The sequence below is a fragment of the Periplaneta americana genome, chromosome 15 (genome assembly GCF_040183065.1).
Source record: "Periplaneta americana isolate PAMFEO1 chromosome 15, P.americana_PAMFEO1_priV1, whole genome shotgun sequence".
Taxonomy (NCBI): Eukaryota; Metazoa; Arthropoda; class Insecta; order Blattodea; family Blattidae; genus Periplaneta; species Periplaneta americana.
This window is the reverse complement of record NC_091131.1, coordinates 22,173,879-22,200,272: the sequence shown is the minus strand read 5'-3', so window position 1 is coordinate 22,200,272 and position 26,394 is coordinate 22,173,879. Positions and strand designations below refer to the sequence as shown.

General features: G+C 35.7%; 2 protein-coding genes across 6 annotated transcripts in view; both read left to right on the top strand.

The window, feature by feature from the left end:
- The window catches only part of LOC138714725 (uncharacterized transporter YutK-like), a 51,114-nt gene extending 29,186 nt beyond the window's left edge, over window positions 1-21,928 (top strand). For all 4 annotated transcript variants that reach the window (XM_069846810.1, XM_069846809.1, XM_069846813.1 and 1 more), the window contains 7 exons: window positions 54-215; window positions 2,099-2,192; window positions 7,588-7,747; window positions 11,412-11,580; window positions 14,295-14,453; window positions 19,387-19,567; window positions 21,630-21,928. In XM_069846810.1, the coding sequence (XP_069702911.1) occupies window positions 54-215; window positions 2,099-2,192; window positions 7,588-7,747; window positions 11,412-11,580; window positions 14,295-14,453; window positions 19,387-19,567; window positions 21,630-21,694 (990 nt within the window). In that variant the 3' untranslated portion in view covers window positions 21,695-21,928. The remainder of the gene's footprint in view (window positions 1-53; window positions 216-2,098; window positions 2,193-7,587; window positions 7,748-11,411; window positions 11,581-14,294; window positions 14,454-19,386; window positions 19,568-21,629) is intronic.
- Window positions 21,671-26,394, top strand: part of LOC138714726 (uncharacterized transporter YutK-like) — a 76,938-nt gene continuing 72,214 nt past the window's right edge. For both annotated transcript variants that reach the window (XM_069846819.1, XM_069846816.1), the window contains exon 1: window positions 21,671-21,791. The gene's annotated coding sequence lies outside the window, so the exon portion shown is untranslated. The remainder of the gene's footprint in view (window positions 21,792-26,394) is intronic.

The window sequence follows — 26,394 nt, the reverse complement described above, 5'->3', positions numbered from 1 at the left end:
GTCGTACGCAGGAGTAAACGAAATTGTCATTTGAATCTGTGTTTTATTTTCAGCCACTGTCCGTCATATTCTTCCTGAGCTTCATGGTGCAGATCCTGTACTACTACGGTGCAATGCAGTGGATTGTGCTCAAACTGGGCTGGCTGCTCCAGATCTCCATGGGAACGACTGTCTGCGAATCTGTGAATGCAGCTGCTAGCATTTTTCTCAGTATGGTAATTGTTGAGCTCTAAAATAGACTGAAAGATGCTTTCAAGTGCAGAATAATTTCATTAATATTTGTTGAGAATTAAGTTTTCATTCTGACGTTTGCATTAAAATAACCATCATCATCATCATCCCTTGCCATCATTCATGTCATCATTCACTACTGCCACCTTCCAGTTATTATCCATCAAGAAGATAAACGTATGAATTCTAAATGAGGCAGTAGAGCAAGTGGACAGCTTCAAATACTTGGGATGTACAATAAGCAGTAACATGAGCTGCTGCCGGGAAGTCAAAAGGAGAATAGCAATGGCAAAGGAAGCTTTTAATAGAAAAAAGGACCTCCACATATGCAGAACACATCACAAATGCTAACCACACCCACAGAGACATCAACACAGACATGGGAATACTACACATTCAACCAAAAAGCCAGAAACTAAACACACTAGAACAATATGAAATATACACACACAAAAACACACACCAACGAAATTCTCAACACACAACTCAACTTCAAAACACACACACTCTTTGATTCTACACTATACCACAGGAACACACCCTCACAGGAAACAGAACAAGTGGCGCCAAAATCAACAACGACCAGTTCTGAAGATAACTCATAAATAGGTCGAAACATGTAAACGAGGTACGTTGAAATTTAACACAGGAAAGTCTTACCATACATATTCCGAAGTGATACAATGTTAATCAAGATGTATAGAAAAAGGAGTATCTTCTGCGGACCTCTGGTAATAGAACTAAGGAAGAGACTAATGAAGTGCTTTGTGTGGAATGTGACTGTATGGAGCATAAACATGGACATTACGACGGAGTGAACAGAAATGACTAGAAGCATTTGAAATGTGGATATAGAGAAGAATGGTGCGTGTGAAATGGACAGACAGAATAAGAAATGAAGCTGTGCTGGAAAGAGTGGATGAAGAAAGAATGATGCTGAAACTGAACAGGAAGAGAAAAAGGAATTGGCTGGGTCACTGGCTGAGAAAACTGCCTGTCGTCATGTCATAAGCACCTCCAACACACAATTACGTTCTGACTTCACCATCATCATAGTCATCATCTTCATCATAATGATCTACATAGATAAGGTCTTTAGTCAGTTCTGATTCTGTACTAGCCATAGATAATGCAGAAATCTCCGGTCAAAAGGTATCCAAAATTTCCTGCAGTTTTAGGTTGTACGAGAAGCAGGTTACATGTTGGAGCTTGTTCATATTGGATCCTAACACGATGCTGAACAGTCGTAACGGACTTTATTTCTGTAGCATTGACAGGCATGCGACATTCTTCTATGGTGTTGACGTCATTTACTGAGATCGTCCAAGGTCATCAGCTGGAGCATGCGCTGAAGTGATGTTTGGAAAAAAACTTTAAGAGCTTTCTTTGCAATGGCGCAATCCGAAAGTGTGTACCGGTATAACAAAATATACTTCTCGAGATACTTCTATGCTTCAGTGGCTGACCATGACAATATCTTTGAAAAATATTGGAGTGCAAGAGGTCAAATGACTTTATTGTCAAACGCCTGGCATTAGAAAACAACAACAACTTCTCGAGATACAATTTCTTTTTGGATACCAGTACCTTTCATCTGGACATAGTATTGTCAGTACCAGTACTTTTGATTTCTTCAGAGTTTCCCGAGTCTGCATATTTTGCTTTCATCTTTTTTTGTTATAGAGCAGCATAGTATGAATTTTCAGTGTGATTCGCTTCACTGTATAATAAATGTTCAAAAGATCTGTTTGTTTATTATTGAATGATAGCTTCAATGCCTGATCTCCTAGTCAGTGTCGAATTTCTTTATTTCTTAAGTTATCTATGCGACTAATTAATTGCACAATATGTGATATATTGCTTTCAGTCAGAGTCGCCCCTGCTCTTCAAACCATTGCTTAAGGATCTCACGAAGTCAGAACTTCATGCTGTCATGACAGGAGGCTTTGCCACAGTCGCTGGTAAGTGCAATAAATGAGCACAATAATTTTGTTTACATCATAAATGAGTTCGTAGCATACAATGAAGTAATACCCTATTTCAAGCCAATACATATTTTCATACCTCTGACTGGGTTCATGGCTGATATGTATCAGGTAGTCATCTCACTTGACGATATGTGTCAGAGGAAGAACAATTTGTATGCGTCTGAAGTCTGATTAGTTGGCATAGCCAGACTAATTATTTTGGGTGGGCCAGATATGCAGGGTTTAGAAAATACCTGACCCATCTCCTGACAACGCCGCTGCCGTCAACTCTCTTGAAACTCATTCTCGGAAGTCTTATTTAATAACATGCAAAATTATGATAAACAATCATGCAAGGCATACCTATACAAACGCTTCATAAGGTGAACTGGAGCCGTCGAGATTTCTTAGCAACGAATCTGTTGATTGCTGATGATGGGTCCTTTAACAAATCCCAATTTTTCTCCCTCTCAATGGATAGAATTGTTAGATTACAAAGCTTGTGCTTGACATGTTTGTCGAATTTTTCGTTTCAGAGCTTGCCTTAATGAAGGACGAACATTTAATAATATCGAATAATTTCAAGGGAAAAATTGTTCCGGGACCGGGTATCGATCCCGGGACCTCTGGTTGAACATACCAGCGCTCTTACCAACTGAGCTACCCGGGAACTCCACCTGACACCATCTCAACTTTTTTCCCTTTATATCCACAAAATTCGAAATGCCAGATACCCACATCGAGTGCACACAATCTCTGCGTGACTTGGAATTGTGGTTTTCTGTTAACGTACACAGTGACGTATATATTATGCAAATCTAGTCTTTCAGGTAATGCTCCCTGTGAAGCAGATTTGAATAATTTCAAGGGAAAAATTGTTCCGGGGCCGAGTATCGATCCCGGGACCTCTGGTTGAACGTACCAGTGTCGGGTGGAGTTCCCGGGTAGCTCAGTTGGTAAGAGCGCTGGTACGTTCAACCAGAGATCCTGGGATCGATACCCGGCCCCGGAACAATTTTTCCCTTGAAATTATTCAAATCTGCTTTACAGGGAGCATTACCTGAAAGACTAGATTTGCATTTAATAATATCCATTTTTGGAGACTGAGGTGCTTCCGATAATGAATTTACAAGAGCAAGAATATCGTCTAAATGTATCAAATAAAATAAGGTGTCAAATTTTTGTAGCTGATGTAACAATTCAGTAACCTCCACGGCTTCCATCTTTTTATTACTGCCAAACAATTTTCTAGGCCCCACCCAACACAGTTAAATTGTCTCTTGAAGAAATGAACGCATTTTTGATTTCTTACCTTAATGCTATCGGCTGTAACTATTGCTCTGGATCCAAGGTTTAGTTTTAATGTTGAGTATTTTCCATAAAAAACGCAAAAATTCGCATATTTTTGGATGAGCCTGTGTCCACCTGGCCCTCTCGCTGGCTACACCACTGGATTAGTGTAATATGTTGTTGTTTTCTAATGCCAGGCGTTTGACAATAAAGTCATTTGACCTCTTGCACTCCAATATTTTTCAAAGATATTATCATGGCCAGCCACTGAAGCACAGATTTTGAGGTGTTCCGAATCCATTTCTTGGTTTGAGTTGCACAATGGGCAGTTAGGGGACTGATATATTCCAATTCTATGCAGATGTTTGGCCAAACAATCATGGCCTGTTGCCAATCTAAATGCAGCTACAGACGATTTGCGTGGTAAATCGGGAATTAACTGTGGATTTTGATGCAGAGAGTTCCATTTTTTCCCTTGAGATTGTGTTATCAAATTTTGTTTGTTAAAATCTAAGTATGTAGATTTAATAAATCTTCTCACAGAGTAATTAATACGTAGATTTAGTAACAGGTCTGTAAGTAGCAGTGCTGCCCTTCTTTGCTAAAGCATCCGCATTCTCGTTTCCCAGGATTCCACAATGGGATGGTATCCATTGGAATACAATTCTTTTATTGAGTGATATTAATTGAGAGAGCATGTTAGTTATTTCTGCTGTTTGAGATGAAGGTGTGTGTTTAGAGACTATTGATAGAACAGCTGCCTTGGAGTCTGACAATATAACTGCATTTTTAAATTTACTGATGTGGCATAGAAGATTCCTGAGACTTTCACTTATTGCAATGATTTCTCCATCAAAACTTGTTGTTCCATATTTAGCTAGTCGGCGATGCATGCAATGGAGGGAGAAAGGAACTGGCCACCCTACCCCATTATCTCCTGGTTTAGTTGTCTCATGAGCGATGTCTTATTGTGTCACGAGGTTCAAATCTGTCTTCGGACAGTTGACTAAACTAAACAACATGTTTCCAATAAACACTATGGCAGTTCTTTCAGCAGTGAATATCATGAATATGCAGCAAATGCTAATTGTAGGTCTCATTAAGGATTTTTTTTTACTCCAGTATTTAACGATGCTGTATCAAGTACTGGGTTATTTAGCGCTGATGAAATTAGTAATAGGGAGATGAGGCCGAGGGTTCACCATAGATTACCTAACATTCTTATTACGATTGGAGAAAACCTCGGAAAATCAAACCAGGTACCGGTAATCAGTCCAAACAGGAATGGAACCCACGCCCAAGTGCTACTTTGGATCAGCAATCAAACGCAATATCGCTTTAGCTATGCCAATGGCCTCATTAAAGAAATTCGTAGTATATTAACGTATGAGAAATCCATATTGAACTTATTTTTCTATCCACTCTTTTAAGGCATTTCTAACCCTATGGAAAGTTTGCAGAATTGCAGATGATGAAGGCTGTCTTACTAAAGTTTAACACTACAACAGTCACTATGAAGCTTAAATATGTCATTTGTCTTTGATGTTCCACTTTAACACTTGTTGTAAAATATGAAACTTTCTTAAAAACTTGAAAATTTAAAAGTATTAAAAAGTGTTGAAAAGATAATATACATTATAATGATAGATGGCTATATTCCGACACTGGTATTGTGTCTTCATCAGCGTCTGTTGAACTACTGTAGCTTCAGCTCATCTTGCTACTATGTTTTTGTCATTCTCATACGTAATATTTTAAAACTATTTTGAAACAAAAATCTTAGACTTTTTTACGTTCATGGCTTCCTTGAAAAGGGAGGGGAAGCTGAGAAGCCTGTGTCATAGACTTACGACATATACATATAAACAAACATTGTCCTTGAATAAGAAGGCACAAGACGAAATCAACCGGCCATTCATTGTTCACTTCAAAATTCATCTCTGATAGAGATAATCGTTGTAGTTTTTGTCTTTTGTCCTATTATCAAGGGCAGTGAATTTGAGAAAAATAATATTAATTTTTCTAAAATCTGAAAATCGATTTTGTTTTTATACTGGTACACATTAATTGGAAATTTATCTTTTGAAGAGGCGGAGAAATTCAAATATCTGGGAGCAACAGTAACAAATATAAATGATACTCGGGAGGAAATTTAACACAAAATAAATATGGGAAATGCCTGTTATTATTCGGTTGAGAAACTTTTATCATCCAGTCTGCTGTCGAAAAATCTGAAAGTTAGAATTTATAAAACAGTTATATTACCGGTTGTTCTGTATGGTTGTGAAACTTGGACTCTCACTTTGAGAGCAGAACAGAGATTAAGAGTGTTTGAGAATAAGGTGCTTAGGAAAATATTTGGGGCTAAGAAAGATGAAGTTACAGGAGAATAGAGAAAGTTACACAACACAGAACTGCACGCATTATATTCTTCACCTGACATAATTAGGAATATTAAATCCAGACGTTTGAGATGGGCAGGGTATGTAGCACGTATGGGCGAATCCAGAAATGCATATAGTGTGTTAGTTGGGAGGTCGGAGTGAAAAAGACCTTTGGGGAGGCCGAGACGTAGATGGGAAGATAATATTAAAATGGATTTGAGGGAGGTGCGATATGATGATAGAGACTGGATTAATCTTGCTTAGGATAGGGACCGATGGCGGGCTTATGTGAGGGCAGCAATGAACCTCCGGTTCCTTAAAAGCCAGTAAGTAAGTAACTGGTACACATTACTATCTATTGGATTGAATAATTTATTATTAAACACAGTGTGTATACCTTGTTCACCTTTCTAGCTCCCCTCCCTTTTTTTATTTGTTCTGGAGGCCTGTCTTGGGTGAAAGGGTTATTGTAGATTGTTGGGTGAATGATGATAATGGTTAGAGGAAATAAGAGCACCCCGAAGAAGACCCCTCAGTATCCACTAATTTCATATTGTCCCAGATGCAGATCGAAGCTAGTTACCAAACTCTAGAGAACAAGCGAGAAAATACAATGGAACAGCAATGATACCGGTACTTGTCACTAGAGCACCTTGTGTATCCTCGTATTTTTTTGTATACCAGTATTAGTGCTGCTGCTACTACTACAGTCACCATCATCATCGTCGTCGTCGTCGTCGTCGTCGTCATCATCAGGCCTACTGCTGCTGCTACTCTGTTCCTAATAACATACTTTCTTTATATAATGTGGAAGAAGCAAAACTCTTATGCAAAAATATTCGACGGGCCATAGGAAACTTCATTTTAAACCTTCATGTTGCTCTGAAAAAACAATTAACATAGTCTAATTTGAAACTTACAGTAAATATGTTGTTTTCTAATGCCAGGCGTTTGACAATAAAGTCATTTGACCTCTTGCACTCCAATATTTTTCAAAGATATTATCATGACCAGCCACTGAAGCACAGATTTTGAGGTGTTCCGAATCCATTTCTTGGTTTGAGTTGCACAATGGGCAGTTAGGGGACTGATATATTCCAATTCTATGCAGGTGTTTAGCCAAACAGTCATGGCCTGTTGCCAATCTAAATGCAGCTACAGACGATTTTCGTGGTAAATCGGGAATTGACTGTGGATTTTGATGCAGAGAGTTCCATTTTTTCCCTTGGGATTGAGTTATCAAATTTTATTTGTTGAAATAAAATATAAAACATCATAACATAACTTGGAGTAATTTTATGATCCTTGGATTTTTCACAACACCATGAAACTTTGAAATGCAGGCTTATCAAAACTTTGAATCTTGAGTTATTTCCCTTTTAAATTGCCCATCCATTTGTAGTCGGCTTTTTAATTTAAGTGATAAATATGGTTATTTAAGTACAATTTTTTTCTAACTACACAACTTTCTAAAGAACATACCTGAGACTGATTCATGGACAGAGTAATTCTTATTACAGCAGAAGCAATTTGATCTTTCTAATCCATAAAAATTGTAGAAGACTGAATTCCATCACATTCTAAATTAAAATGTTGCACTTTCTACCCTGGTATCTAGGCAACGGTATTTTAATTGTGTAGTTAAATTACAATCAGAATGCTTTCATTCTTTTCCGTTTCTATGAGAACATATATTATGTGACTTCACATCACAGGTTCAGTAATGGCAGCATACATCAGCTTTGGAGTGGAGCCAGTGCATCTATTGACAGCTTCTGTTATGTCAGCTCCAGCTGCTTTGTGTGTTTCAAAACTCTTCTACCCAGAGACGGAGGAAAGCAAGACCTCAGCAGATAATATAGTCATTGAGAGAGGGTAAGAATGTAATCTTTATGTGAAATTGATTTTGTTTAGCTATGTGTATAATAGTTAAACATAATGAGGATTATAAATTTGTTTTTGTGAAATAAAATTGCATTAAAAGAAAGTTAATAAATATACAGTGGGACAGTGTGTTATACTGGTGACAGACTACAGTAGTAATCGCGATTAGCACTTATCGCGATCAGGCCCGATCGCGATTACCGAAAATGTGGTGACACACTACATCCCGTCTGGTCAACAGCTGAATTACCATAGAGGAAAGAATTTTCTCTATGTACATACGTATATGTTTGTTTCCCTCCTGGACAACACCTAAAGTTCATACTTTCTTTTGATGTTTGTTCATTGTTTTTCTCCCGTTTTTTTTTTTTTTTTTTTTTTTTTTTTGTTTCTTGCAGCTTGACATGGGAATTTATTTGTTAAAATTGTTATATGCTTTACAATGTAAACTGATACAATTTATATCATTACTATTTATATTATGTTGAAAAGACATTTTATAACCTATAAAATTTATATCATGCCAAAATTTATATTATTTTGTAATAAAACAATTTTAAAATCAACCTTAACTCAACGATAGCGTCGTAATGGAGACTGAAATTGAAAATCTGAAAAATAAACTACTTCCAGTTTGTAATCCATTATTTATTGAAATGAAACATCTTTCAGCAGCTTTCTATTGCTCTCTCTCTCTCTCTCTCTCTATATATATATATATATATATATATATATATGAAATGTGAATAATTCGTCTGTCATTTGTCAATATATTTCTTTTTTACTTTTCTCACATCTGCATTAAATTTCTTCACTACGTCTAATAGTAGCCAAATTCATTTTCTAGCCATTCATTTTCGTTTCTATTTCATATAATACAATGGAAGGGGTAACAAAATTTCACAGCAGAAGCTATCACGACTTCCTAAATAATATAATTCAAGGTGATTCGAAACCAAAGTCTACTAAAATGTTACTTTCGTCCACTGGGCCGTGCCTCAGCGCGATTATCTTGTACTGGAAACAGGATTTAGCTCCTGATCGCGATCAGAACGGTGACACACTACAAACCCGATCGCGATTAGGTCGATAATCGCGATTAGTGACTGTAGTCTGTCACCAGTATTACGTCTTGTAGCGAAAATCTGAAGATTGGAAGTAATGTAAATGGATTTTGTAAAAGGATAGTAGCTATTATACCAAAGAACGATCCATTTATAAACTAAATATAAAGGAAATTACAAAAAAGTAAAATGAAATACGTTGATAGTATTAGAGAATTGATACAGTAACAATTGTGTTTCGGATACATCCTATTAATGAACGTATTTATAAAATATGATGAAACAGCGACCTTCAGTATATAAAAAAAAATTTTCAGCAAGACACATGAAGGAAAAAAAAAGAAACTTCAGAATTGAAAGAATGATCTTATGAAAAATTGAAATATGAATCATGAAAACGTGAAAAACAGAGCCTTCAGAATGTAAAGTACATATTACCGAAGCTGTACGACGACTTGAAACATGGTTTCTGGGATGTGGGAAAACAGGACCTTCAGAAGAAAAATAAGTATAACAACTTGAAACATGGAACAAAGAGATATGGAAAAAGAGGACTTTTCAGAGTTCAAAGAATTATATAATAATATTAAATTGGGCTAACCGTCTATACTTATCTAGTTTATATTTGGATTAAACATTGACGTTTTCGGCACTTATGTGCCATTTTCAAATGTATGGAATTGCCTTATTACATGATCAAATAGATACATCTTATGTGTGTGAAATATATGGTATGTACACACATAAGGTGTATCTATTTGATCATGTAATAAGGCAATTCCATACATTTGAAAATGGCACATAAGTGCCGAAAACGTTAATGTTTAATCCAAATATAAACTAGACGGTTAGCTCAATTTAATATTATTATATTACAACTTGCTTATCGGAGAATCATACAAAATGAAAATCAAGAATTATGATAACTTGAAAATATGATCTGGTGACAGGAGAAAACAGGACCTTCAGAATTAAAAGAATTATGACATGAACCCACAGAAATAGATAAAGAGGACCTTCAGAATTCGAAGAATTATGAGAACTTGAATATATTATGGACCCAAGGATATAGAAAAAAAAAAGACTCATAATTCATGGAAAAACAGGACTAATGGGACTCAGCCTTTAAAAAAAAGAAAAGATAGATAGATAGACAGACAGACAGACAGACAGACAGACAGACAGACATTAGCCTTAGGAAATACAATGATTTCATGGCATCATCAGAGTGAATACATAATAAATATGCGGTTACATATATGAATGAATGAAATGAAATGCGCACAATGTGCATAGGATTTGTAGGTTAGTCTTTGCAGAAGTTTGTGAGCGAGGTTTTCCTTTCTCGGCAGTTTTCAACGTGATATCTTCCACATGGCTTCTGACACAGTTCACACACACATTCGTCGTTGGGTTCGTGGTATCTCTTGGTGGTACAGATCTTATGGTGAAAACCATGTACTGCGTAACGGGTCACTATGTGTCTCAGTTCGTAGTTTGTGTTTGCCCAGTCTCTGGTTGTCATGGCGTCTGTTATGTAGAACTCGCTCCAGATGGCGTTCTTCTTTCCTCTGAGTACTTCCAGGGCTTTCTCATATACTGGGGTGTTCGGCATGCAGAGTTGTGTTCTAATATCTTCGATGAAGAAGCGTTCCTTCATTAGTTCGTATGTTAGTCTCGAGAGAGTTGTTCTTCCTACTCCTACTACTCTTTTCATGAAGGATGATTTGACTCGTTCAATTTTTCCCATGTCGCTGACTGTTAAGTTTCCTCATATGATATTTAGTCCGTAGGTTGCTATTGGTGCTATAGCTGACCTAAATAAGGTCATTGCCGTTTTTGTTTCTAGTTGTTGCAGATTCTTAATATTGTACATAGCTTTTATTGCAGCGGCTGCTCTTTCTTGAATGTGGATTCTGTATGATTTTAGTGTTGTTTGAAGTGTTACTCCTAAATATTTAAATTTTTGCACTACCTCAAGTGGCTCGTTCTGCAGTGTCAGGGTGTCTTTTTTTCTTTGTTTGCCGCCGTTTCTGAAGTTAATTTGTTTTGTTTTCTGGTGGTTTATCTGTAGGCTGTTTTCCTCGGCCCATATGCGGTTACATATATGTTATTCCGACATACAAGATGTCTATAATAATATACAATCAACACATTCTGTAATGAAGTCAATTCTCCACAGTTTTCTTCAGACCATTATTTGTACAAGGTTCTTGGTTTCCTTATCTTCTTGGGCAGTCTCGCCCCAGACATGAATCAGATAGAAAAGAAGAGCAGTAAACACAAAAAGGAGATACTAACTAATTGATAATTACAAAATATATTTTATATGATACAGAATCAGACATTTTTAATATGACTTCTGTTATATTTATGTTTTGGAAATAATTTATAATCAAAATAACACAGTATGTATGATAAGTTACTGACTAAATAGTTGTGCAATCTAAATAAAACGTTGTTTCAGATATTTATTTCAGTACTCACAAAGATAATTCTTTCGTACTTTCTTTCTCTTCTCTTGTCATAAACCGCTATGTTTATTTTAAAATGTCTAATTTGCGAATTACCTTCTCCTTTGCTTGTTCCAGCGACGAAACCAGTGTTCTAGATGCTGCAACAAAAGGTGCTTTGCTAGGAATTCAGTTGGTACTTGGTATTATTGCCAACCTCATTGCTTTTGTCTCTTTCATCGCCTTTATAAATGGAATACTCTCGTGGCTTGGGGCTCATGTTGGAGTTGAAAATCTGACGTTGGAGGTGAGTTACATAATTTAATATTGTGCTTTAACTCTTAGTTTTTTTTTTTTCTAAAAATGCCATGCTCAAATACATTTGTATGCAGATATCGTTATTTATTGAAAAGCAGAAATAATTTAATTTAGAAACGTAATGCCTTCATTGATTCTAAGAAAGTTTTTGACGGATTTAATTAATCGTAAGAAATTGTTGCAGATATTAGCAAAAGATCAGGTACCATAACAAATTAATAAAAACGCTTTTTATAACCTGATTATATAAAATAAATTTGATAGCAGTTAGATATAATAATTATAACTAGGAATTTTAGGTGCAAAATGTTCGTTAAAAAGGTGCAAAAAAGAGTGCCTTAATTTAGTTGAAGGTGCGAAAAAAGATGCAAATTTCAAACGTAAATGTTCATTACTTAACAGTATTAAAACCAATTACATTACATATAAGGACACAAAGTTCCTTGATTAAGCTTAAGTTTCATATCCTTTGGTGAAAATGTCAGCTGATTGACCTACGGTTGGGAATCAGCCAATGTAGCAGATGATATTGACAAGAAGAAAAAAAGAATGAATCTTTCGCCAACAAAGGAGCAAGCTCAAATTTCTTGTCTTGCTATTCAATAGCTTTGGTCTAACGATGATGTGATGAAGTGCAAACTAATTTGTGGACATTTTGTGGAGTTCATTGAAGGACAAACTAATTTGAAACTTTTGCCAAACAGGACTGCTCTGAAGCGAAAGTAATGTGGTACCATACTAAAAACGGTAAATTCTAATAAAAACATTCAGAAAGTAGTAGATTTGTCCATTCATTAAAAAAATCAATAGCAGAATAATAGATTAAGGTGCCTGAATTGTGTATTTAACAGTAGGTAGAAGCACTTTTCAAGCCACACACGTTCAGTTTTCTTTGTTTAGTTTTTATAGGAATAAAATGCGGCAAAGGAGCCAAAAAAAGAGAGGGTGGGGGGGGGGTAAGTGCAGAAAGGTATTGACATTGACAAAAGGTGCTGTCATTGCAAAGAGGTGCAACCCAATTACAGAAGTGTTTTTTTTCCCCCCCCATGTTTTCTTTGCAAGACAAGCAAATTTGGGCATTTTAATAGTAAAAGAAAAAGTTAAGATGCAGCACCTAAAATTCCTAGCCCTAGTAATAATATAATCTCACAATGGCGGAAAATCTATAAAGGAATAAGATAAGATTGTGGCCTTTCACCACTTCTATATATGAGCAGGGTTATTCACAAATGGAGACAGATGCACAACGGATTCATCAGAGTCGAAGGAAACATACAGACTAATGCTTTACTATATGCAGATGATCGAACTGTAGTAGCATCTACCAATCTCCAGAATGCAGTGTACAGCTTAAACATTGTTAGTGAAAAGTATTATATGGAAATAATTAAGAAAATATTTAAACCTTCTCTTATACAACACGCAAGAATAAAAGTGTATAAAACATTAGCAAAACCTGTCATATGTTACAAAAGTAAGGCATGGACAATGAGAAATAAAGAAATAAATCGAATTACAGGAAACGAAATGTAATTTATGAGAGCAACAGCAGGATACACTCATTGTGATCGTAAGAAAAAATAAAAATGTCTTGCAGGAACTAAAGTTAAAACCGGTTATACATTTTATAAATGATTACCAGCTTCATTCAAAAAATCATGTAGAATGCATGGATCCACATAGAATACCAAAAGACACGCTTCATTTCCGTCAACACTGAAAAAGATGCGAAGTTCGAGCTTCAAAATAAATAAAATGCTCTCTCAACTAATAACACTCAATAAAAGAATTGTATTCCAATGGATACCATCCCATTGTGGAATCCTGGGAAACGAGAATGCGGATGCTTTAGCAAAGAAGGGCAGCACTGCTACTTACAGACCTGTTACTAAATCTACGTATTCCTCTGTGGAAAGATTGATTAAATCTACATACTTAGACTTCAACAAACAAAATTTGATAACACAATCTCAAGGGAAAAAATGGAACTCTCTGCATCATAATCCACAGCTGATTCCCGATTTACCATGCAAATCGTCTGCAGCTGCATTTAGATTGGCAACAGGCCATGGCTGTTTGGCCAAGCATCTGCATAGAATTGGAATATATCAGTCTCCTAACTGTTCATTGTGCAACTCAAACCAAGAAATGGATTCAGAACATCTCAAAATCTGTGCGTCAGTGGCTAACCATGACAATATCTTTGAAAAATATTGGAGTGCAAGAGGTCAAATGACTTTGTCAAATGCCTGGCATTAGAAAACAACAACATTTCATGGTAAAAATGTTATGTCTAAAAGTTTTCTCGAATTTCAGTTTTCTTAAGTTGGCAACCCAGTATGAACTCTCACGGATTTGAACCCGTTTTTCATTTGGTAAAGCCAACATTCCAGCCGTTTTGGCAGTGCTTCATCTTATAATTTGTTCGTCTTTATTTATTCTTTAAAATAAACTACAGTTAGACCTACCAACTTTGAAACAAAAATTGTATTTGTTCCTTCCAGTCCTGAATACCCATTGTTCTACATAAAAATGTAGATATTTCATATTTCCTCATGAAAGCTTTTACTGTAAACATCCAAAATTTCGCTTAATATGTGCTCGACAGAGCTTGTGCAAATTAAAAATATGTTCATTGAGGAATCCTTACAATGTATAAAGATGATTTTACTGAAACTGACACTGTGTAATAATTTCTTTCAGTTTATTCTCGGCAAAGTTTTTATCCCCTTATCATGGATAATGGGTGTTGAGTGGGAGCAGTGCGAGGAAGTAGCCAGGCTTGTTGGGATAAAAACAATAGTGAATGAATTTGTGGCCTACGAACAAATGGGGAAAAGTAAGGCTGCTAACAAACTCAGCGTAAGTATTTTTGAAAATATTCTTATTCTTCCCTGTGTACGAATATGTGTCATTGAAAGAACGTTTTGTATTACTCCTTGTTTGTTCTTTACTAGGTACACATAATATAAAGAAAATATTGTGATATTGCAACATGAAATGAATGTTTTAACAGCCATGACAGTGAAGGTGTAGGGCATAGCGACCTTTATTTTTATTAAAGGAAGATTCCTCTTTTCTCAGAAGGAAAATCGTTGGTTTTTCTGCAACTTGTGTTGTAGTTCGCTATTTTTAGATTTTACTCCATGAGAAAAACAAAAAGCCACCAAATTACTAATGGGGGGGGGGGGGTGATATAAAGAGTGCGGCAAAACATCCTCCCTAATTTAAAGTTTAAATAAAAAACAGAAGGATCAAAATAAGGAAACTTTATTAATATGAATGGTATCTTAACAGTGGGAATTTTTCATTTTTTGAATAACATGTCTCCCAAGTCGTGTCCTTCACTATCAATGCATTGTTGAATGCGACTTCGGAAATTCTGCATCACTCTAACTAGCATTTCTTGAGGAATAAGACCAATTTCTTTCTCTATTGCATTTCTTAGGTCTGGGATAGTCCTCGGCCGATGTTTGAACACATCAGTCTTAAAGTTTCCCCATAGAAAAAAATCGCAAGGTGAAAATGTGCTTCATCACTAAAAAGAAACAACATCTTCAGCATCTGCATTACACATTTTCACTTATCGGGATGCGTGAATCATCAAAATTTCCGATATTGGAGTGGACAGAACCCTCGTGAACTTCATGAAAACCTCTTCTAATTACCGTGTTATTGAATGGTGCGGGGTTGCAAGAGTCGGGATACTGGTCCTTGGTTTTTTGAAGAGGATGGTGTTACTGTGACAGTAAACTCTCAGCGGTACACTTTTATGATCAACAATTTTTTGGCACCAAGACTCAATGCGCTGCAGATTGACCAGGTATGGCTTCAGCAGGATGGAGGCATCTCTCACACAGCTCAGATCTCTCTCCAAGTCCTGAGACAGATGTTTCCCGGACGCTTAATTCCTTCACGTGGCAGCGTCCCCTGGCCAGCACGATCACCAGACCTTGCACCCTGCGATTTTTTTCTATGGGGACATCTTAAGGCTGAAGTGTTCAAACATCGGCAATGCAATAGAGAAAGAAATTGGTCTTATTCCTCAGGAAATGTTAGTTAGAGTGATGCAGAATTTCCGAAGTCGCATTAAACAATTCATTGATAGTGAAGGACACCACGTGAGAGACACGTTATTCAAAAAATGAAAAATTCCCACTCTTAAGATACCATTCATATTAATAAAGTTTCCTTATTTTGATCCATCTGTTTTTTATTGAAACTTTAAATTAGGGACGATGTTTTGTGGCACTCTTTATTATACCCCCATCGTCTCCACCTCTTGAATAGCCTATGCCGTAGTACCTGATTTCGAAAAAGTAATTTTTGACAATTTAATATCTCCCCTGAATAAAGGTCTAAGGACTTCAAGACCTATGTTTTCACAAATTGAGTTAGACCCTTATTCCAGAAGGGTACCTAGTCAATTGTTTTGTCTGTCCATCTGTTTGGCTATAAACTATTAATTACGGTATTTCGCAATTCATTGAAGTTCTTGGATCTGGTAAGTCTGATGATAATTAATCTGTAATGTTTTATTTCAAGAATGTTCAGTCTTAATGACTTCCAAATTGATATGAATTGTAAAATACTTGATGTTAATCAAGCAAAAAATCTGTAAGCAATATCAAAAAAGGATCATTTTGATAAGTCATTAAGACTGAATAAGCAATATCAAAAAAGGATCATTTTGATACGTCATTAAGACTGAATAAGCAATATCAAAAAAGGATAATTTTGATAAGTCATTAAGACTGAATAAGCAATATCAAAAAAGGATAATTTTGATAGGTCATTACATTAAGATTGAATCTAGGAACTTCAACGTGAATTGTAATATAGGTACTTCAAAAATGTCATTAGAATTAAAAATTCTTAAAATTAAATATTACAGATTGCTTATCATCAGACTTACTGAATCTAAAAATTTCAGTATGAATTGTAATATATTTTACAGTACTCTTCTGTTTAAACTAAGTATATTCAATATCAAGAGTGAATTTTATTCGACAAGTATGGCACATGAAATGTAATCAAATTTTATTTTAACGAAATATCGTGAAATTTTATTTAAAAAAATAGTAAAAGTGGCGATTTATTATAAATTGGCTCACAATATTTTCTGTTATTTTTTTTATAAAAATGTTATAGATTTATTAAATCTACATACTTAGACTTCAACAAACAAAATTTGATAAATCTCAAGGGAAAAAATGGAACTCTCTCCATCATAATCCACAGTTAATTCCCGATTTACCGCGAAAATCGTCTGTAGCTGATTTATATTGGCAACAGGCCATGATTGTTTGGCCAAACACCTGCATAGAATTGGAATGTATCAGTCCCCTAACTGCCCATTGTGCAACTCAAACCAAGAAATGGATTTGGAACACCTCAAAATCTGTGCTTCAGTGGCTGACCATGATAATATCTTTGAAAAATATTGGAGTGCAAGAGGTCAAATGACTTTATTGTCAAACGCCTGGCATTAGAAAACAACAACAACATAAAATTGTTATAATCGAAATAGTATATACAAAATGTTTTCAAGATTAATGTCATGTTCATAGCACAAGTGAACTACGGGTTATCCATGAAATCGAAAAACCTTTAAAACGAAAGTTTCTCAGACGCAACATAATTCTAGAGTCGTCATTCTAAGAGGTCTCTTACTAGAAAGTCACTTACATAACTGTTACAGTACGTAAACACCACTACATTAAAATATAAGTGGAAGAAGACATTGAGAGAAAAAGCGTTTTGCTGCTCTGTATTTGTTTAAAAAATGGCTAATGGCCAGTTTTTCCAAGTAATGTTTAATTTGGCTTAACAAATGTTAAATTAACAGCTGGTTTATTTTTAACGTTTTGTTAAGATGTTTTCCATTTTTCCAACATAATTTTGTTTAAAATAACCAACACTTAATTTTAACTGTCGTTAATACTATTCTAACTACTCAACAGCAGTTGGTAATGATTTTGCATATATAAGACAACTTCTTATTGGCTGATATTATTATTTAAATTCTGTACTGTAGAGTAAGTCATGAAACATTTGTAAAATCGTAACCTGTTACAGTAGCCATGATTCATACAGTGCAGAGAGTTGATAAATGACAGTTGCATTGACTACTATTGAATAATAATAATTATTATAAGTATAGTTATATTTTATAATGATAAATATGAATTTCTGTTTACAAAAATCTCAGCATTATGACCACCAGGTGACAATAATTACAGGAATGTGTGTGTAGTCAACTGTACACAAAACTCCGAGGAGAATTCCGTATCATATAAAATTGTCTAATTCAGGTCCATGTATAAATTATATGTAATTTCGGCCTAAAGAAGCAATTGCTGCTAAAACATTTTATTATTTACTCACTGCGTATTTTGAAGCACTATTGACATCGGCTATAGTTGAAGAGCCAGTAACATAGAATCTAGAGTTAATAGTAGCTGGTGAATTGGAACAAGTGGCCTATTTCAACTAGGTAACATACAACTGAGTTTTATTTTAAGACATGAAAGTGATTATTATAACTACATACCGGCACCTAAGAAATATTAGTAAATTAATACATAATGTACATTCAAACAACGAAACTTACAGTAATTGGTATATTAACTTTCACTTATTAGAATTATATTATAGCTAGCGATAAGATATGTTTGCACTGGCTTCAAAACAGAAGCTAAAGAGCTGGATTCTTGGAATTTATAATCTTTTTCTTTCCGATGGAAATTTAATTTTCCAGCAGGATAATCACCCCACGCACACCGCCATAAACGTTCAAAGACAGTTCACGGAAAAGCATGAAAAAGAGGAGGATTGACAAATATCGAGACATTCCATCTCAAAATCCAGATCAGTTCTGGGATCAAGTTCTGATTACCCGGAAAGATTTCGCTAAGGACCAGAACTATTTCCGCGATCTGGTGGACTCAATGCCCCGAAAATGCCAGGCAGTGATAGACGCTGGTGGCATGTAGGCAATGTATTAGATCCACATGTGTATTTCTTTTATTTTTCTTTAATTTGTTTGTTTATCTTTGTTTTATTTCGGGAAGAAAATTGATCTCCCAAGAGTTTTTTAAATTCTCCTAGCGGAGCCAGAGTTGCAAAATAATTCGTTCCAGTACACAAAATTTAAAAAAAGAAGAAAGGTAACATGTATAAAAAAAATAGTTACGTTAATAAAAAAAAAAAGTTATCGCCGAGAATCGAACACGGGCCCCTGAGATTGCAAGCCAACTCGCTACTGGCTGCTCCAACGAAGAGATATGACGTAACTAGCGCGACGAGGCACATATAGCTGCTCGGCTTGGAATCTACGGAGACAACTCACATACAAACGTACTCGTATAAATATTTTAATGTTCAGTACTAGTTAATGTTTCATTTGGACAGATTTACCGAAGCTTGGTGAAACCGGCCCTTACTCTAAACATTCCTCAAAGAGAAACATTACATGTTATTTTCACAACTTTTGTCTGAACAGCTGTGGTGTTATCCGCCATGTTTAACTGATTGTTAAATGAGTTAACGGCCTGAAATCCTACATTTAAAGTTAACAAACGGTTAAGAATCTGTTAAGCGAAACTGGTGTTGAACAAATGGAAAAACTGTATTTAACAAACTGTTGACGGTTTAACAGTCGTTAAGTGTTCTAACAGTACTTGGACAAACCGGCCATAAGTCTTACCTTTACATAGTTCTGTAAGTGTGATGTAATATGAATGCCCCACTTTCACTTAAAGCACAAAAATAAAATAATCTTATTTTCCTACAGCCACGATCAGAAATGATAGCAACTTACGCACTGTGTGGATTCTCAAACCCAGGAGCCATTGGCATTTTGATTGGGGCTCTGGTGACACTTGCCCCAGAACGGAGAAGTGCAGTGACAGAGGTAGCATTCAGAGCCTTCATTGCAGGCAGTGCCACCTGTTTCCTCACTGCTAGCATCGCAGGTAAGAAGAATTAATATTACGATCTTTAATGGCACAACATTATTTGTCTCGGATAAGTGTGAGTCATAGAAATTGCTTCTGAACTTTAAAACGTTCACTGAATATTGGTTAGATAGCAATAGCTAAATTAAAACTAAAATAATGAGGCGGGAAGTGAACTCGTTATCCATGTAGCATGTTTTAACAATTACATCATTAGCGCAGGTAAGTGAAATAAATGCGAAACTAGTATATATTACAATAATTGGAACTTACTTCCCTTCAAAGAGATGATCAGTGTTGTCATGTTTATTGTTTTGGTAAGAGCTCTTCTGTCAAGTATCGGAAGGAGCGATAATAATCTTAAGGGTAGAAGATGGTATTTTTTAAAACTTTTTTCCTATTTGGTGTAAAATATTAATTTTTTATATGTAGAGAGCTCATAGCTGTGGAAACTCAACCAAATAAAAATATTTTGAAAAAAAAAAAAATTGTTTGGGGGGGCCAAATTTGAAAAAAAATATATCCAATGCAGGATTGTACTAAAACCGATATATCTAAACCTTTTTTAAAGATAGATTCAAACAGTTTTTTTAAATATATTTGCAAAAGCATGTTCTACAAACTGTCTGTAACAGAATTTTGATATTAGTCCCTACGGTTGTAAAATAAATAATTAAAATATAATAACAATTTTCTGATTTCCTTTCTTGCAAACAAACGGACGTATTTTTAAAATGAAATCAATTAACAAAATTCTGTCATAGAGAAAAGTTTCCTAATAGTCTAAAGAATGTGTGTTCTAAATTTCATGCATGTATCTTTAATAGTTCAGAAATTATATCCCTATTTGTCTGGCAATGTAGCAAAAAAATGAAGTTACTGGAAACCGATAAAAGCGGGCGTGTGATTTAAAAATCCATAGCGCAGGAAGTTTAAAAATGACGTCTCAATATCCGATAAGGGCACAAATACCCACAAAATGTTATGCAATGCATTCCACACTTATCTAAGGGTTTTTTTAAGAAAAAAATTTTTTTTTTTTTAATTTAATTTACCGGAAACAACAATAAAAGTGGGCGAGTGATTTAAAAATCCATAACGCAGGAAGTTTGAAAACGGCGACTCAACGTCCGAGAAGGGCACAAATACCCACAAAATGTTATGCTATGCATTCCACACATATCACAGAGTATTTTAAAGAATTTTTTTTTTTTTTAATTTACTCATTTTTCACCGAAAAGTACCATCCTCTCCCCTTAAACACAGCTCCGTCTGTGAATCTAGAGTATCAATAAGCAAAGGAAACAAAAAATTGTATATAAATATGATGAATAGCAATGTGCTGAACAAAATTTTAAGTTTCACTAAAAAAATACTGGTATTTGTTTTTACAAGAAATATAAATATAACTTAGAATTTTAGACATGAACTTGTAATTGCTAAATAATTTGAAGCAGAATTGAACAAAACTGATTAAGAACATTCAAGGTAAATTTCTTCTGTTAAAAAGCATGATACTAATGCATCCAAACACACTCATATTAAGGAACTAAGTTCGAAGGCAAGATATGAAAGCTATTTTGCCAAAATTACCAGCTATAAAATGTTTGTCTGATTAGTGTAATATGTAACTAGGTGGCGATGTATACAATGAAGGAAGAAAGGAACTGGCCACCCTACCCCATTATCTCCTGGCCTAGTTGCCTCATAAGTGGTGTCTTGTTGGTATTACTTGTGATGTTCAGACCTGTCTTCGGACAGTTGACTAAACAACAAAATGTTTATTTCTTAAATTATCACATATTATTTTATTCTTCGTTATTAAGAAGCTTTTTTGTGTCGAATTAAATGTATTGTGGATCCCTATCACCACAGAATGGCACGTCCTCAGATTGCAGATATGGAGGGTAGTTGCGAATATATTGAATAAGCATTTGCGGGCAGCTGATAATGGGTGGTCCCCCAGCATCCGTAATTGCTGTGATGTTTTCAAAGAATGGTGACAGCCATTTAACTATACGTTGTTTTCAGCAGTAACAACATTCTTAAATACAATTCTGCATTATATTTCTTTTTATAGGAATGTTAACAACAGACGAAGAACTTATTCCCACTCCGAAGACAATGGCAGTTTTTCACATATGATTACTATGCATTTCCTAAGTTGACCATACTGTAAACTGTATAGACGAAGGAGAAACAGTCTGTGATAATTAACAGCGAGGTGCAATGAACGAGGAGTGTAAGTCGTGATTTTCTTCTTTCATATTTCCATGTTTCATCCTTAAGAAATCGTTGTTTCTGCGAATATTTCGAATCATAATAATTTATTTATATGTAGAATTACAATGTATAAGTACACATCTTTCTGTGCCTAAATTTTAGTTTTCTTCTCCACTGTCCATCCAGGCTTCTTCCTTCCATCCATATTCTGACATCTTGCCTCCGTGAGTTTACTTTTCCTTCCAGGTGGACACCATTTAAACACTTTTCTGGATAACTTTTTTTTTTTTTTTTATTAATGGCGAGTGTTTGACTGTTCGTTCACCCATATGAAGCCAATTGTGTAGATCAATTTACCAACAGAGTCGTTGCACAGGGTGCGTCACAGTAGGCTGGTCTACGCTATACCCGCAATGAGATCATGATGGAAATTGTTGGCATGTCACAGGGGAACTGAAGCGCCTGGAGATAACCAGTGGCGTAGCGTCAATGTAAGCTAAAAAGCTTAGCTTCCCCAGTTAATAATAATTTCATAATAAACCTGCAGTTTATGGAGAAAATTATTTATTAATTTTAATAGAATTTATATTTACACGTTAAATATAGTGATGCGGCAGCTCAGGATGATTTGTGATGCAGCAGTAAACAAGAAGCCTGCACACACCAGCTTCCAAGCAGACCGGTTTCTTCTGTGTAATCCACTCCGCTAATTTTCCATCCCTTTCTAACTAAACTACCCTAGTCGCAAGGCTTGTAAGAAGCTAGCTTTAACATTTAAAATAAGTAGTTTCCGAGTTATCCCTTTTCGTCAGTTGTGTTCAGTTGAAGTGTTAGTGTGCATTGTGGCTGATATAATAAATAATGAGCGAAATAACAGTTCCTGACACTAATTTACTTGAATTTTTTTAGGACAATTGTATTATCAAAACTGTCTTACGAACACAAAAGTGTGATTTAAAAAACAAATGACCGACTCCCTTGCTGTCAATGAAGGACACAACCAAAAGACAGACGCATACTTACGTAATGATACTAATATTGTGATTTCTCTAAGTATGACAGGGAGTGAGCTAATGTTATACGTATACGTGTCTATTTGTTAAGAGATATGTGTAAACCGTGAAATCATATTTTACTACGTATCATTTGAGGTCATGCCTTATTGGTGTTACTTACGATGTTCCAACCAATCTTCGACTGCTGACTTGAAATTGACTACTATTTATTTTAAGACTGTATTTTTGTAATACGTTTTCTCATATTGCATGAAAGACAACTTGAGTTAGCTTCCCCTGCTCAAAATTTCATGCTACGCCACTGGAGATAACACTCATATTACCTGGACCACAGGTTTGCCCGACACAAATTTTAAATCCGGTATACACCGGGGATGGAACCCTGGTCCTCAGGATTGTAAATCCAGCGCTCTAGCCACTAGAACACTTTGGAAACTAGCCGGTTGTGTTGGCCAATTTACCGACAGTCATTGCCCAGGGTGAGTTATAGGGGACTGGTGTAAGCTACATCCACGATGAGATGAGATGATGATAGAGATTTATTGAGATGCTACGGGGGGGGACCGGAGCTCCAAGAGAAAACTGCTGTGTTATGTGGACTACGGACTTGCCCAACACAAGTTATAAATCGGAAATACAGCAAGAATCGAACCCGGGGTACACACCTGTGGAGTAACGGTTAGCTCGTCTGGCCGTGAAACCAGGTGGCCTGGGTTCGATTCCCGGTCGGGGCAATTACCTGGTTGAGGTTTTTTGCGAGGTTTTCCCACAACCCAATATGAGCAAATGCTGGGTAACTTTCGATGCTGGACCCTGGACTTGTTTCACCGGCATTATCACCTTCATTTCATTCAGACGCTAAATAACCTAGATGTTGATACAGCGTCGTAAAATAACCCAATAAAATAAAAAATTTATTGGGATGCTATGGGGGAACCGGAGCTCCAAGAGAAAACTGCTCTGTCACATGGACTACGGACTTGCCCAACACAAGTTATAAATCGGGAATACAGCAAGAATCGAACCCGGGCTGGATAATCTTTCCTCTTGTATTCTTCTCATATGTCCATACCAAATTTATTCAATTTCGTATATTGAACATAATCCAGTGCAAAATTCTTAATGTTTATTTTATACAGAGAGAGTCAGAACTTTCTCCGCAGTGGCAGACACACTTAAATCCTGGTGTAGGTTGGTATTTCTCCCTTGCCTTAGGGGTGGCCACGCAAACAATACCGGCGCGTCCTCGCCAAGGTTATACACAAACCCTGCAGCCAGCAAGTGCATTCATTCCGTAAAATCTTTTCATTTGAAGAATGAGCCTTTTTAGTGGAATATGTGTTTCGAGAAAGTGACAAATACAGTAGAAAAGTGAAACAGAAATTTAGAGAACGTTTCCCAAGTTCTAATTTACCTCATCGAGATACAGTCTGGTAAATAAATTTCGCCAGATAGGCCCCATTGCGTGGGAAACCCGCAGTTTAACGGAAGGAAAACTGTTATAGTTTACTAATCGAATGTTAAAAAGCCCTAACAAATCGGTTAGAAAATTGGCACAGCAAACTGACATATCTTATTCCAGTGCCTGTAGAACATTAAAGAATGAACTAGGATTATACAGCCATAAAGGTATCGGTCGTGCATGAACTAAAACCCACAGATAATGAGAAAAGACTAAATTATTTTGTTTGATTTCAAAGATTTATTCGTCGTCATAGTGTTGACGTGTTAGACAGAAAATTCTTTACAAACGAAGCTTGGTTTTTCTTTCAGGTTACGTAAATTCCCAGAATGCACGGATGTGGTCCTGCGAAAACCATTATACAATACATGAAACACCATTGCACTCCCAGAAATTTGGGGTGTGGTGTGCCATATCACGAGCAACCATTAGGCCTATAGGACAAGTTTCTTAAAGACAAAGTAAACTCTGAAGTTTATTGCTCCTTTTACTGGACGATTAATTGAAATTTAATTAAATAGCTGTTTCTTTCAACAAGATGGTGTCACAGCTCATACATCTAACCGATCTCTACAATTGTGAGATGAGGTTTTCCACGGAATAATAATTTCACAAGAATTGTGGCCGCTGAGATAGATAGATAGATATTTATTAGCCTTAGGAAATGCAATGATTTCATGGCATCGTCAGAGTGAATACATAATAAATATGCGGTTACATACATGTTTTTCCGACATACAAGATGTCTACACTAATATACAAATAATATACAATCAATACATTCAGTAATGAAGTCAATTCTCCACAGTTTTCTTCAGACCATTACTTGTACAAGGTTCTTGGTTTCCTTATCTTCTTGGGCAGTCTCACCCCAGACATGAATCAGATAGAAAAGAAGAGCAGTAAACACAAAAGGAGATACTAACTACTGTAAGCTAAATTTGGAGTGCTAAACTAAGATACTCATTGACAGTAAAAGGCATGTGGAAAAGTAAAATATGTTTCACTGACTTTTTAAATCTAGCATAGCTAAGGTCTTTAGTTTCAACAGGGAGTTTGTTGTAAAGTCTTATCCCAGATCCCCCGAAATAACGCCTCTTTATTATTTCTTTTGGGGAACAGCAAATTCTAAATTGTACCAGTCCAATCCTATCACGATCGATGAATTAGAACATGGAATAACAAACTTTTTCAATTCAGTGACGAAGAAAACTTTGAACAAGGTTTTTGAAAATAAGGTGAAATGGGTAGACATATGTCTCCAAGAAAATGGACGACATTTTCAGCATCTCCTGTAGAGTAGGTAAGTGTTTTGGAATTTCAATATTATTGCCATATTTAGGATTTGTCGCTTCATAATGATTTTATATCCATTCTCCATATCTAGCTCGCTCTCGCTTTTCCACTAGTGCGAAGAAAGTTCTGACTCACACTATGACTATATTTCTAATCTTCTCTACTGTAATTTTGAATATATCATGCTCACTACCATAAAAAAATTAATTTTCATTTAAAGTACTACCAGTTTTGATTTTAACGTGAAGGACCTACATATGTGCCAAAATTAACATTTTTTTATTTCTAGCCTAAAAATACTTCGCAGTATTAACTTCATTTGAGCGAAACTTCAAGGTTGTTAGGAAGAAAATAATTGCTTTTACGCCATTTTTAAATAGTGTGCTCAAACTTCATTGAATATCCGGAGTTAGTTTATTTTACATTTTTCAACATTTAATATATAATATCTCAGACACTAATAGAGATAATTGAATGAAATTTTCGGGCATATTCTCACATTATACTTGAATAATTCTGTAAGAGAAAATTTTCAATGATAATCCATTTTGAATCTTGCATACACTGCTTTTAACACTTGAATATAAGTAATTGATTAACTAGCGGACTTATTCGTGTTAATTATGTAAGTCTGTGCGGCTTACAGCTGTTTCGGTGCTTCATCACACCATCCTCAGAGCCTACTAGCACCGGTGATGAAGCACTGAAACAGCTGTAAGCCGCACAGACTTACATAATTAACACGAGTAAGTCCACTAGTTAATAAATGACTAAAATTTTCAAATTGCAAATTAAAGAATTAGTTAAAAATAGACGTGCAATTTTTTTTCCTGTTCATACAATGCAAA